Raw genomic sequence first — 12,964 nt, forward strand, 5'->3', positions numbered from 1 at the left:
CTGCATGATCCCTCACCCTGGTGTTCCTTTTACATCCCACCCCTCACACAGACAGACCCCCCCCCAACCCATTCCGCTCTTCACACCCTAACCAACCAATCCCTAGAGCCACGTGGCCAGAGAGAAATATCACTTGTGTACATAAGAGCATTCCACTTAGTGTAAACTACTCTCCAGTCTCCTGCTGCCATGCATGCCCAAGTTAGGACAGATTTTAGAGAGACTTGTCATCGCTGTCTGAACTCTGCAAATTGACAGCAAGAAGCCCAAACCAGATAATACTTGACTAAAACGTAATAATTGCTAACCTTGTATACGATCACATACAGTATATCGCTCTATTATGCGTGGGAATACTTTGGAACAGATTTCCAGAATTAAAATCACTTGGAGCTGATTTGCTGGTGATTTTACGGTCTTTTATGTCCAACAATAAAAAAATAAACATTTTGCTCAGAAAACTTGGGGGGCCAAATAAAATCACCCGCAGGTCGCCAGTTGGGGAACCCCGGTGTAGACTATTAAGTCACAGTATAGATGAGATACAGCTTTCCACCACTGTGTAGTCTCACTCACAGACATTGTAATGGACATGCATTCTAAGCAGATTATTGTTTAGTCTGTAGCTGTGTTTCAATATCCGTAATGGCATACCACTTAGAATGCATGTCCAATAGAATGCATGTCCATTGCTTCATTCTAAGTAGTATTCTAAGTAGTATACTATGGTAGTGTGGATATTGGAACAAGGCCTTTTTACAAGACTAAAGAGGGACTACTGTAGATGGGAGAGCTTCTCTGTATTGTAGTGTTCTCACTCTCTTCATCTCTCTCCACTGCACAAACCAACTGTTTAATGCATTTATTGTATAAAAACTGTTGGCAACTGTGGCTTTAATAGTTTAAACATTGATGTACAAAACACGTCTAATGTTTTCCAACTAACTTCTACATTGCATGTAATATGTGATATATTGGTTCTGTTACACAGATCATAACAGCCACGTTATTTGAATCCCTCTTGTATTCCAGAGTGTGCCAAAGAGCTTGACATTGTCATGGTGCTTGACGGCTCCAATAGTATATGGCCATGGAACAGCATCATTGAGTTCCTGGTTAAGTTTCTGAAGAATATCGAAATTGGACCTAAACTGTCCCAGGTGATTTCTTCTTTCTATTTTCACCCAAAAAAACTTTAAGGACACAGTATCAACTCTGGGCCATGACTGAGAGAGGGGTAGAAGGGAGGGATATAAGGGAGGGATAGAAGGGAGAGATAGAAGGGACCATATAATAATAATAATAATAATAATAATAATAATAATAATATGTCATTGTCTTGCCTTTGAGTTGCATGCATATTATGCTAATCTTCATTACAGTCACGAGTCTCACAACCACTGTTAAATCATCGCTTATACTGTTATTAGTTTAAAGTCCAAGGGCATTATATGGATGGAGAGTCCTTTTTAGAATACCCCTGCCCCTGGAGAGGAGCTGCTTCACAGTGGTTTAGCTTAATGGTGAAATTACAGTTTCCCTCTGTGCTGCACTGGAAAATATTGTCCTACAAAGTTCTCCCTTTATAGATCACATATTCCAGAGCCGGATAAGTATCCTGTGTGCTATATAAAGAGAATGACATCACATTAGAATCACCAGAACAAACCACATATGCTTCCTTACCAGACTGTCTCAGTCTATTGGAGTGTGCCACAGGAAGGGACACAGTTATAGAAGAGGGAACTGGAGAGAAGGGCAGAGAGTGAGATGAGGGTGAAGGAGGTTAAAGGGAAGAGAGTGAGTGAGATGAGGGTGAATTTGTGTGTTTGAGTGAGTGTCTGTCTGAATCCAGTCTTTTTGTTCCAGGTGGGCATTGTGTCATATGGAGAGCAAGTCATTCACAATGTGAACCTCAGCCAGTTTAGTAACACTACATCCCTCCTGGACAAAGTGATGAATCTTAAGCAGCAACAGGGTGTCAGGACCATGACCTTCCTGGGTATCGACACGGCAAGGTGCAGTACAAGAGTCTGGTCATGCTCAGTTTACAAACATTTTACTTAATTGAATTGAGTTCAGTTGAATTTAGTGTTCCACTCAGTTAAGTATGTCTATTTCTTGTACAGTGTGTGAAGTGAGTGAACATGAATGATGAATTCCCAAAGCGTCTCTCTCTTATGCTTAGAATTTATGGCTTGAACACTGAAACACACTCTTGCCTTCATTGTACTAGATCTGATGTATAATGCTATTTTCACATCTCATGATCACAGTGATGTCACTACCTATGCCATGACCTTTGACCTTGACCTCTAATCAACCCTGTTGACCCCTCAGGAAAGAGGCCTTCACTGTGGAGCGAGGGGCGCGGCCGGGGGTCAAGAAGGTCATGATAATCGTGACGGATGGAGAGTCACATGACTCTCACAACCTCAAAACTGTCACTGCAGAATGCGAGAAAGACGACATTGAGAGGTTCGGTATTGCTGTGAGTATAAGGCCATCAAAACCATAATACCTCATTATTAATACCTCAATACCCTCACCACAGTAAAAGCTGTAACATACCTTTCAGTCAGGACAAGATCACAGTCACATCCCTAACAGACCTCAAATAAACACACCATATATCACCTAGTTTAAATGGTTTGGTAGCTTGGAGCTTGGTGCAAGAAGGATGAGTGTTGCAAAACCCCGGGACCTTTCCAAAAATTCCCAGGTTTTCCAGAAATTCTGGTTGGAGGCTTCTATGAATCAGGAGATAATAAGCAGTAAGGGAATCCTCCAACTGGGAATCTTCCAGCCCAGGCAGGCCAAGGATTATGGGTTCAGTTACTGTTTCCTACACGGACCACATTCTGTAATATAGAGGACTGTTTTTCAGACTTGATATCGTCATTGCGAATATGAATCTGTTCTTAATTGACTTACCTGTATATATAACGGTTAGTTGAATAAATAAAATAAAAAATACAATTATTTTTTTCTTCAGGTTCTTGGTGATTACAACAGGAACAACAGAAGCATCAATGAGGTAAAAAAGTTCATTGAGGAGATCAAGAACATTTCCAGCGATCCTGTGGGAGATCACTTCTTCAATGTGTCCGATGAGTTTGCCTTGCTTACCATCGTAGATGCTCTGGGAAGCAGAATCTTTGCCTTGGAGGGTAGGCTGAGCTAGTTTCTTCTATATAAATCATGACATGCTTTGTGCTACTTTGAACTCAGTGATAACAATGGCAAGTGTGCTTATTCTCCAGAACTGTGCAAGAGTTCTTCTCTACAGTGGCTTGCGAAAGTATTCACCCCCCTTGGCATTTTTCCTATTTTGTTGCCTTACAACCTGGAATTAAAATTGAGGGGGGGGGGGGGGTTGTATCATTTGAGTTACACAACATGCCTACCACTTTGAAGATGCTCTTGGGGTATGTCTCTATAAGCTTGGCACATCTAGCCACTGGGATTTTTGCCCATTCTTCAAGGCAAAACTGCTCCAGCTCCTTCAAGTTGGATGGATTCCGCTGGTGTACAGTCATACCACAGATTCTCAATTGGATTGAGGTCTGGGCTTTGACTAGGCCATTCCAAGACATTTAAATGTTTCCCCTTAAACCACTTGAGTGTTGCTTTAGCAGTATGCTTAGGGTCATTGTCCTGCTGGAAGGTGAACCTCCCTCCCAGTCTCAAATCTCTGGAAGACTGAAACAGGTTTCCCTCAAGAATTTCCCTGTATTTAGCGCCATCCATAATTCTTTCAATTCTGACCAGTTTCCCAGTCCCTGCCGATGAAAAACATCCCCACAGCATGATGCTGCCACCACCATGCTTCACTGTGGGGATGGTGTTTTCGCGGTGATGAGAGGTGTTGGGTTTGCGCCAGACATAGTGTTATCCTTGATGGCCAAAAAACTCAATTTAAGTCTCATCTGACCAGAGTACCTTCTTCCGTATGTTTGGGGAGTCTCCCACATGCCTTTTGGTGAACACCAAACGTGTTTGCTTCTTTTTTTCTTTAAGCAATGCCTTTTTTTCTGTCCACTCTTCCGTAAAGCTCAGCTCTGTGGAGTGTACGGCTTAAAGTGGTCCTATGGACAGATACTCCAATCTGCGCTGTGGAGCTTTGCAGCTCCTTCAGGGTTATCGTTGGTCTCTTTGTTGCCTCTCTGATTAATGCCCTCCTTGCCTGGTCCGTGAGTTTTGGTGGGCGGCCCTCTCTTGGCAGGTTTGTTTTGGTGCCATATTCTTTCAATTTTTTTATAATGGATTTAATGGTGCTCCGTGGGATGTTCAAAGTTTCTGATATTTTTTTTATAACCCAACCCTGATCTGTACTTCTACACAACTTTGTCCCTGACCTGTTTGGAGAGCTCCTTGGTATTCATGGTGCCGCTTGCTTGGTGGTGCCCCTTGCTTAGTAGTGTTGCAGACTCTGGGGCCTTTCAGAACAGGTGTATATATACTGAGATCATGTGACAGATCATGTGTACACTTAGATTGCACACAGGTGGACTTTATTTAATTAATTATGTGACTTCTGAAGGTAATTGGTTGCACCAGATCTTATTTAGGGGCTTCAGAGCAAAGGGGGTGAATACATATGCACGCACCACTTTTCCGTTATTTCTTTTTCTCTAATTTTTTGAAACACAATATTTTTTACATTTTACTTCACCCATTTGGACTATTTTGTGTATGTCCATTACATGAAATCCAAATAAAAATCAATTTAAATTACAGGTTGCAATGCAACAAAATAGGACAAACGCCATGGGGGATGAATACTTTTGCAAGACACTGTACATAGTGAAATAAACAGAGATTTGATATTAATCCCCAAGGGGAAGTGAGTTATCATCCAAAAAGCCACACAGAGTCATACAATTAAAACAATAACGACATTAAAAACAGTCCATAGACAGTTACAATGAAAATGGATCAGTGAGAGTGATTGTATAGTAACGGATCAATGTGAATGTCCTTTCCACAGCAACGTCAGGTAACTACACCTCGTCGTTTGAGATGGAGATGTCCCAGGCTGGTTTCAGTGCCCACACCTCTAAGGTGAGTCCACATTACATACTGTTGTTTTGTTCTACTCCTGGGGCATATTCATTACACCGATTCTGTTGCAAAACATTTCTTAAATGGAAGCGAACGAAACAGGGGGGACCTAACTGTTTGCTCTGTTTGCTTCCATTCGGTTCTAAAACGGGAAATGGTTTTCGTAAATAAATACAACTCTGCTTTCCTTTCCCCTTTCCTACTAACTAACTCCTTCTACCCCTGCTTTCCACTGTCCTACACTGTTAAAAGAAACAGTTTGAAAATATGCAGCTAGGCTTTTCCAACACCAGGAGGCAACTAATTGCATAAATCTATCAAATGTTTTATGTTTCAAAATACTCTCTTTTAATAGTGTACTCCCACTGTCCTAGCCCACTGGGCTAAAGGGTGCAGCATATTACCGTGGGGATCGGTTTATAGGATATCACGCTTGTGAATCTTTGACTGCCCGCTTATCAGCCCAAGTCAGATACAGTACAGAACGACGGTGTGTGTTGTGTTATTCACTGGGCACAGACGTCAATTCAACGTCTATTTCATTGAAATGACGTGGAAACCAGTGGCGATTTTAGCATGTAAATCTTGGTGGGGCAAAAAAGTAATATATGGGATCCATGCCAGCAAAGCCACTACACAACACAAAATACATTAATTTCACTATAACGGTGACAAACGGTGCCCACAAACTGTTAGGGCCTACATACAGCTGTCCCAACACCTTATCACTGCTACACCTGGCTTTCAGCGGAGTTGTCTGGCAGCGAAACAGTTCATTCAGCCTCATTTACTGCCTTTAAAAAAAACATAGCTGATATGGCTGACTTGCTTAAATAAATGTGGTTTCTACTGACAATTGAGATGTACAAACTATGGCATAAGGGGACGACAAGCGGATAAGAGGCAATCCTTAATTTCGAATAAGATATTAATTAGCGAGCTGCGACGGACGAAGTCAGTATAACTGTTTGTTCAGCACTTTTGAAATGTACAGCGACAGAATTCAGAACATGGGCCGTTCTTACAGTATTCTCCCTGTACACCAAGGCAGAACCGTAGGATAAGTAAAGGGGGCATATAAGCAGACAATGAAAGTTCTTACAATATTCAATGATGACATTTCTCTAAAACAGGTTATAGGCTACATGTGTACCACCAAGTTAGAACTAGGTGAAATTAAGAAGTGAAAATATACCAAATTATTAGGGTGAGGCACATTGAACGCCGTTTGGGTCTTTACGTGTCAAAAAAGAAACACGTCAAATAACACTATTTGACCCGTTAAATAAGCTTTTAATTTGACACGTCAAATAACACAATTTTATTATAGAATTTGCACGTGCAAGCCAAGCGCACCCACTACTATCAGTAGCACTGTCAAAGCTATACAAAAACAAGTCTGCAAACAAGCACACACCGGCCATGAACGATGTGTTTACAATACCGTGTTGATGAAAATAGACCAAATTATTAGGGTGAGGCACATGGGCTTATAACAGCTTACTACACAACATACACTTAGTATTACTTTCTTAGCTACAGTATACATATCTCCCTTGCATATTACATAATTTATGCAGCAGCATACAAGACATTTTTGGACTCACCTTGTTTTGCTGTGCTCACTTAAACAGGAAGGTGGCACAGCGGTCCTTTGTGGGCAAATTTTCATCAAAGTCTGGCATTCTCTGGATTTATGGTGGGAACTCGTAAAAAAGCCACACAGCCACTCCACTGAATAGCAGGCTAGTGATTGCTTTGCAATGCTTGCAGTTAGCCACTGATTCCTTCCAAACCACTCATTGTTGAATTTACGATTTCCAACTTGTTGGTTAATGTTTATGTCCAATGGCCAATGAGCACCGATAAGTTTGATCTATAATTTCTCTTCATTATTTCTCTTCATATGACAAGGATTAAAAAGGATTTGCCAGTAGATTGTCGATTTGATTAATGATGATGACTGTGAGCTAAGAATTTGAAAGTAAGATGTTGACATGATCAGTCCAATCAAAGCTACTGTACATATAACGTGATTTGACGTCATTTTATCTGTGGCCAATGACCTTGAGCCTTCTTGGAAGGGTACTTCTAATGTAACTCTATGGCAGCACCCAAAGGGCTTACATTTTGGATGTATACCCTTACTAAGGACTTAGACTTGGCGGTGACATAGTGTCCCCATGAGTGACAGAACACTGAGCCAATCACGGCGCAATGCTCCTATTTTCTGATGGCTTGCCCCACCACCACAGAAAGCACTGAGCTAGGCTGAAACACCTGCATTTTGGAGCTGCGGCTTTATTAACTGAATTATATATATTTTTACATTGTTTGCAAACTGATATGTGACACGTATTAATGCCAAAATAACATGCAAAAGAGGCAATCCCCCTCCCCACCAAACAAATATGTATTTATTTATTTATTTGCTAAAAATGTGGGTCTCAAAACAGGTAGGGCAGTCGCCACTGGTGGAAACAATGTTGATTCAACCGGTGTGTGCCAAGTGAGATCTTTCATTCATCAAGATGAACTATCCCTGTGCTGGTTCACCGTGATCCAACGAATGTTCTGGAGACAGAGGGACCCTCTGTCCTCTCTTTCCTCTCCTCTCTCAGCCCAGAGAGAACTGTGCTGTGGGGGAGAGGAGAACTAAGAAGAGACGACTTTTCCCGTGAGAGGATGTTCACTTTGAACAAACAAATAAATGTATTCTCCCAAACCTTATGTGCATTCATCAGGCATTGCCCCTCCGTAGATGAGTTGGAGTAAACATGCTCTACACTCTTACAAAAAAGGGTTATTTGGTTGTCCCCATAGGAGAACCCTTTTTGGTGGAAAGGGTTCTACATGGAACTCAAAAGGGTTCTTCCTAAACTTTTGGTTTCACCAAATGTTTACATTCTGTCATAAAGAGCACATGTTCAACTTAATAAAAAACATGTTTTCCCATCTCAAAAGGTTAAATAAAAAAAATGACTATATTAAGTGCCAAATAAAGTAACAAGGTTGACCGTAAAAGGGTTGACAATTTCTTCTAATATCAGCCATAAATCCCCTTGTGGCAGGGGTAATGGAAGTTTGTTTTGTGCAACAGAGAGTGGCAATTGAATGCAAGCTTCACCCCCAAAAAATAATTGTTAAAACATTTCTAGCCTATCTATGGGCAACAGGGTTGACATGTTATGTTCAACCTACTCAGTTTTCCACCGCAAAACACCAGAACATTCCCAAAAAGAGTTGAACCTGCTCACCTGCTTTTACTACATGAATTGACTATTAGATGTTCACTGTATCTTTTTTTTTTTATGAATAGTTTCACCGTATTAAAACAAATGGATGCAAAAGGCACTTATTTCGTGGAACGACACAGATCCATCTTGTGAAATACTTGACCCTGCCCTGTCTTCCTGTAGTCATGAAACAGGGTCTTCTTCTTCATGTTCTATGGGGGAAATGGCTACTTGACACAGTGCATTGTGACAGTGGTCTTTCTCACTGTGGTCACTGGTCTGTTTAGCCTTCACTCAAATTAGACTTTTCCACTGCCTGGGGGGTCTCTTCCTGTTTCCTGTGCTGTAGCATAACTGTCTCAAAGAGTTGGATGAAGGCCCTTAATGTCACTGCCCATGCTGTCACAGAAGACGCCATTACAAAGACAAGAGATGAGCTTTCTAGTGTCTCTATGAGCTGTTGTCTCATCTGACTCTATCATTTTTTATGTGTGCATTGTTCTATCAGGAACAATGTGCTCTTGTCCCAGACCTGCTGCTTTCGACCCTTTCCTCTCACTCTCCTCTCTCTCTCTCTCTCTCTCTCTCTCTCCTCTCTCTCTCTCTCTCCTCTCTCTCTCTCTCCTCTCTCTCTCTCTCTCTCTCTCTCTCTCTCTCTCTCTCTCTCTCCCTCTCTCTCTCCCTCTCTCCCTCTCTCTCCCTCTCTCCCTCTCTCTCCCTCTCTCTCCTCTCTCTCCTCTCTCTCTCCTCTCTCTCTCTCTCCTCTCTCTCTCTCTCTCTCTCTCTCTCTCTCTCTCTCTCTCTCTCTCTCTCTCTCTCCTCTCTCTCTCTCTCCTCTCTCCTCTTCTCTCTCTCTCTCCTCTCTCTCTCTCTCCCTTTCTACCACACCTGCTGTCTCGACCTCTGAATGCTCGGCTATGAAAAGCCAACTGACATTTACTCCTGTGGTGCTGACCTGTTGCACCCTCTACAACCACTGTGATTATTATTTGACCCTGCTGGTTATCAGTGAACGTTTTAACATCTTGAAGAACGATCTGACCTTAATGGCCATGTACACTTATAATCTCCACCGGCACAGCCAGAAGAGGACTGGCCACACCTAAGAGCCTGGTTCCCCTCTAGGTTTCTTCCTAGGTTCCTGCCTTTCTAGGGAGTTTTTCCTAGCCACCGTGCTTCTACATATGCATTGCTTGCTGTTTGGGGTTTTAGGCAGGGTTTCTCTATAAGCTCTTTGTGACATCTGCTGATGTAAAAAGGATTTTATAAATACATTTTATTATAGTCCTTAATACAAAATGATGTCAGTCACAGGTCTGTAGGTTTCGAAAACAGGATTATGGAAAGGACAGATACGGTACATATTGTTGTACTGGCTGAGGCAAATGTATTTTACATTTGTTAAATACAATTAATTAATTAATTCATAGGAGGGTGTAATGCTGGGTGCAGTTGGGGCGTATGAGTGGAACGGGACAGTGGTGATGCACACAGACCAGGGTACCATGGTTCCCCTAAACGCAGACTTCCAAGACCCACGGGACGAGAGGAAGGAGAGCCTGGCGGGGTATGTGGGTAAGTACAAACGACACACACACGCACACACATCCTGGTGGGGTACGTGGGTAAAGTCCAGACCAGACCAGACCAGACAAACCACCCTCATGGATTACATTGTATTTATTTACCTTTTAAACCTTTATTTAACCATACATGGCTGTTTATGATGTTGAATTCCTGCCCTGTCCTCTGTTACTGTAGTTATCTATGTGTAAGTCTAGACCTACTGTTTTACATGAACCACTCCACACATGGAGTTCCCTCAAGGGAAAAATAAAGTAACGTAGAAAAATAATTATTTGAATTGAAGACAGTTAAGAAGAACAGCTCCTTATTTAGATTACAGTACAATGACAACCTGTACTGACACTTTGGAAACTGGACAGTGGGCCAAGTCCTTAATGCCTTCCAGCTCCTGTATAAACAGCACAGGGTTTAAAAGTAATGCCCCATTACTGTACAATAGACAGAAACATGGTCTATGTCCCAAATGGCACCCTATTCCCTATATAGTGCACTACTTTTGACCAGGGCCCATAGGGCTCTAGTCAAGAATAGTGCACTATATAGGGAATAGGGTGCCATTTGGGAGGCAGTTATGCTTATACTCTAACTGAAATAACAGACCCACAGGGCTTACAGTAGCCTACATCTCCCCTCATACTACCTTTTATGGGCTGTAGGGAAGACGCTGTGCGGGATTAAACAATAATGTTATTTAATAAAAGTGTCATGGAGAACAATCTGGGTGGCTGTTAGTTTCAGACCAGACAAACTCAAACACTGAGTATGTCTGAAATATGAGCAGATGAACCACACACACACACATACACACATGCACACACACTGTGACACACACACTCCTCTCTGTTCTCCAATGTTTTACTGCTTCCTCTTAACAATGAGACTAAACTAAACTAATGCCAGGAGACAGATGTACTCAAATAAACCACTAATAGAGACACACTGTGTCCTTATGCTGTGGTCATGAACTGCTCTAGTGTGTGTGTGTGTGTGTGTGTGTGTGTGTGTGTGTGTGTGTGTGTGTGTGTGTGTGTGTGTGTGTGTGCGGGTATGTGTTTGTATCTGCCCACCCTGCAGGTTATGATGTGCAGTCGGCATCAACCCCTAACGGTGTATTATATATTACGGGAGCACCGCGGTACAACCACACAGGCAGAGTCATTGTGTACAAACTGGATGGGAAACACATCACAGTCACACAAGTACTGAAAGGAGAGCAGGTGACCAATCATCAATCATCATTCATCAATCTTCCACCACCATCATCATAATACATTACAAGCAACATCTTTACGTTATGTAGTTGCTTTGTCAAACTCATTGGGTTGTGTGGTTAGACACAGCGGGTGTGGGAAGAGACTATGCATTCTGTAACCAATGCAACACAAAATTGTTAAGGACATAATTTGTGTACATTAGATAGAAATGAGAGACTGCAAAGTGAGCAGAAAATAAAGTACACTAATTTATGGAATTCAGAAGAGTTCGCTTATGTCAAGGCATTAGATCTTTCTACTTAAGTTTGAGCATGGAATTCAGAAGAGGTTAAGTTAAGGTTATATTAAAGCATGTATTACGATTTACGGTTGAGTGGTTATAATGTAGTTTGACCCATAGAATATATAATCCAGTATTAGAGGTTCAAAGCCCGTTCTATGGATTCTGTTTCAAAGTTTTGACCTCTGTCTGTCTCCTGTAGATTGGCTCCTACTTTGGCAGCGTGCTCCAGACAGTGGATGTTGACCAAGACTCGTACACAGACATCCTGCTGGTGGGAGCTCCTATGTACATGGGCCCAGAGAAGGAGGAGCAGGGACAGGTGTACGTTTACAAACTCAATGAGGTATGTGGTATACTGTTTGTGTCTTTGACCTGTCATAGTAAATTAAGTTAAAATAAAATGAATTAGGTTAATAAGTGAATGTAACTATCTAGTTGGAGATCACACTTCAGGGTATGTCTGTTACAATATGAAGTCTCATTAGAAAAGCTAACATTGGATTGGAACAAGGGTCTGATGATGCTCAATAAACATCTCTCTCTCCCTTCCTTCTTTCGTTCTCTCTCTCCATCCCCCTACACCTCCAGAAGGGCATGTTTGAGCACCAGACCACGCTGAAGCCAGACAACCAGATGTGTTGTACCTCGGCCCACTCCCACGGCTGCACCAACGTTAGTAAGAATGACCCGTGTGGCGCCCGTTTCGGCACCGCCATCGCAGAGGTCAGCGACCTGGACCTGGACGGGAACCGGGACGTGGCCATCGGGGCACCGTTCGAGAACGACCACAGAGGAGCCGTCTACATCTACCACGGAGCCAAGAAGACTATCAAGGAGAAATACGTCCAGGTAAAGAAAGAAAAGACCATGTGGTCTCTCTCTCTCTCTCTCTCTCTCTCTCTCTCTCTCTCTCTCTCTCTCTCTCTCTCTCTCTCTCTCTCTCCCCATCGCTCTCTCCCTCTCCCCCCTATCTCTCTCTCCCTCTCCCTCTCTAACCCCCCTCTCCCCCTCTCTATCTCTCTCCCCCCCCCCCCCCCCTCTCTCTTCCTCCCCTCTCTCTCTCCCTCTCTCCCCCCTCTCTCTCTCTCAATTCAATTCAATTTAAGGGCTTTATTGGCATGGGAAACGTATGTTAACATTGCCAAAGCAAGTGAAGTAGATAGTAAACAAAAGTGAAATAAACAATAAATATTAACAGTAAACATTACACTCAGAAGTTCCAAAAGAATAAAGACATTTCAAATGTCATATTATGTACAGTGGGGAGAACAAGTATTTGATACACTGCCGATTTTGCAGGTTTTCCTACTTACAAAACATGTAGAGGTCTGTAATTTTTATCATAGGTACACTTCAACTGTGAGAGACAGGAAAAATCCAGAAAATCACATTGTATGATTTTTAAGTAATTAATTTGCATTTTATTACATTACATAGGTATTTGATACATCAGAAAAGCAGAACTTAATATTTGGTACAGAAACCTTTGTTTGCAATTACAGAGATCATATGTTTCCTGTAGGTCTTGACCAGGTTTGCACACACTGCAGCAGGGATTTTGGCCCACTCCTCCATACAGA

At 42.2% G+C, this 12,964-nt stretch overlaps 1 protein-coding gene across 1 annotated transcript in view; it reads left to right on the forward strand.

The window, feature by feature from the left end:
• LOC311128067 (integrin alpha-1-like) overlaps positions 1–12,964 on the forward strand; it is an 86,326-nt gene that overhangs the window by 46,311 nt on the left and 27,051 nt on the right. The window contains exons 6-14 of the mRNA XM_084160021.1: positions 1,033–1,160; positions 1,870–2,018; positions 2,341–2,491; positions 2,996–3,170; positions 4,991–5,064; positions 9,731–9,875; positions 10,962–11,104; positions 11,584–11,727; positions 11,973–12,233. Coding sequence (XP_084016147.1) covers positions 1,033–1,160; positions 1,870–2,018; positions 2,341–2,491; positions 2,996–3,170; positions 4,991–5,064; positions 9,731–9,875; positions 10,962–11,104; positions 11,584–11,727; positions 11,973–12,233 — 1,370 coding nt within the window. The remainder of the gene's footprint in view (positions 1–1,032; positions 1,161–1,869; positions 2,019–2,340; positions 2,492–2,995; positions 3,171–4,990; positions 5,065–9,730; positions 9,876–10,961; positions 11,105–11,583; positions 11,728–11,972; positions 12,234–12,964) is intronic.

This window comes from Coregonus lavaretus, assembly GCF_964263955.1.
Source record: "Coregonus lavaretus genome assembly, chromosome: 4".
Classification (NCBI taxonomy): domain Eukaryota; kingdom Metazoa; phylum Chordata; class Actinopteri; order Salmoniformes; family Salmonidae; genus Coregonus; species Coregonus lavaretus.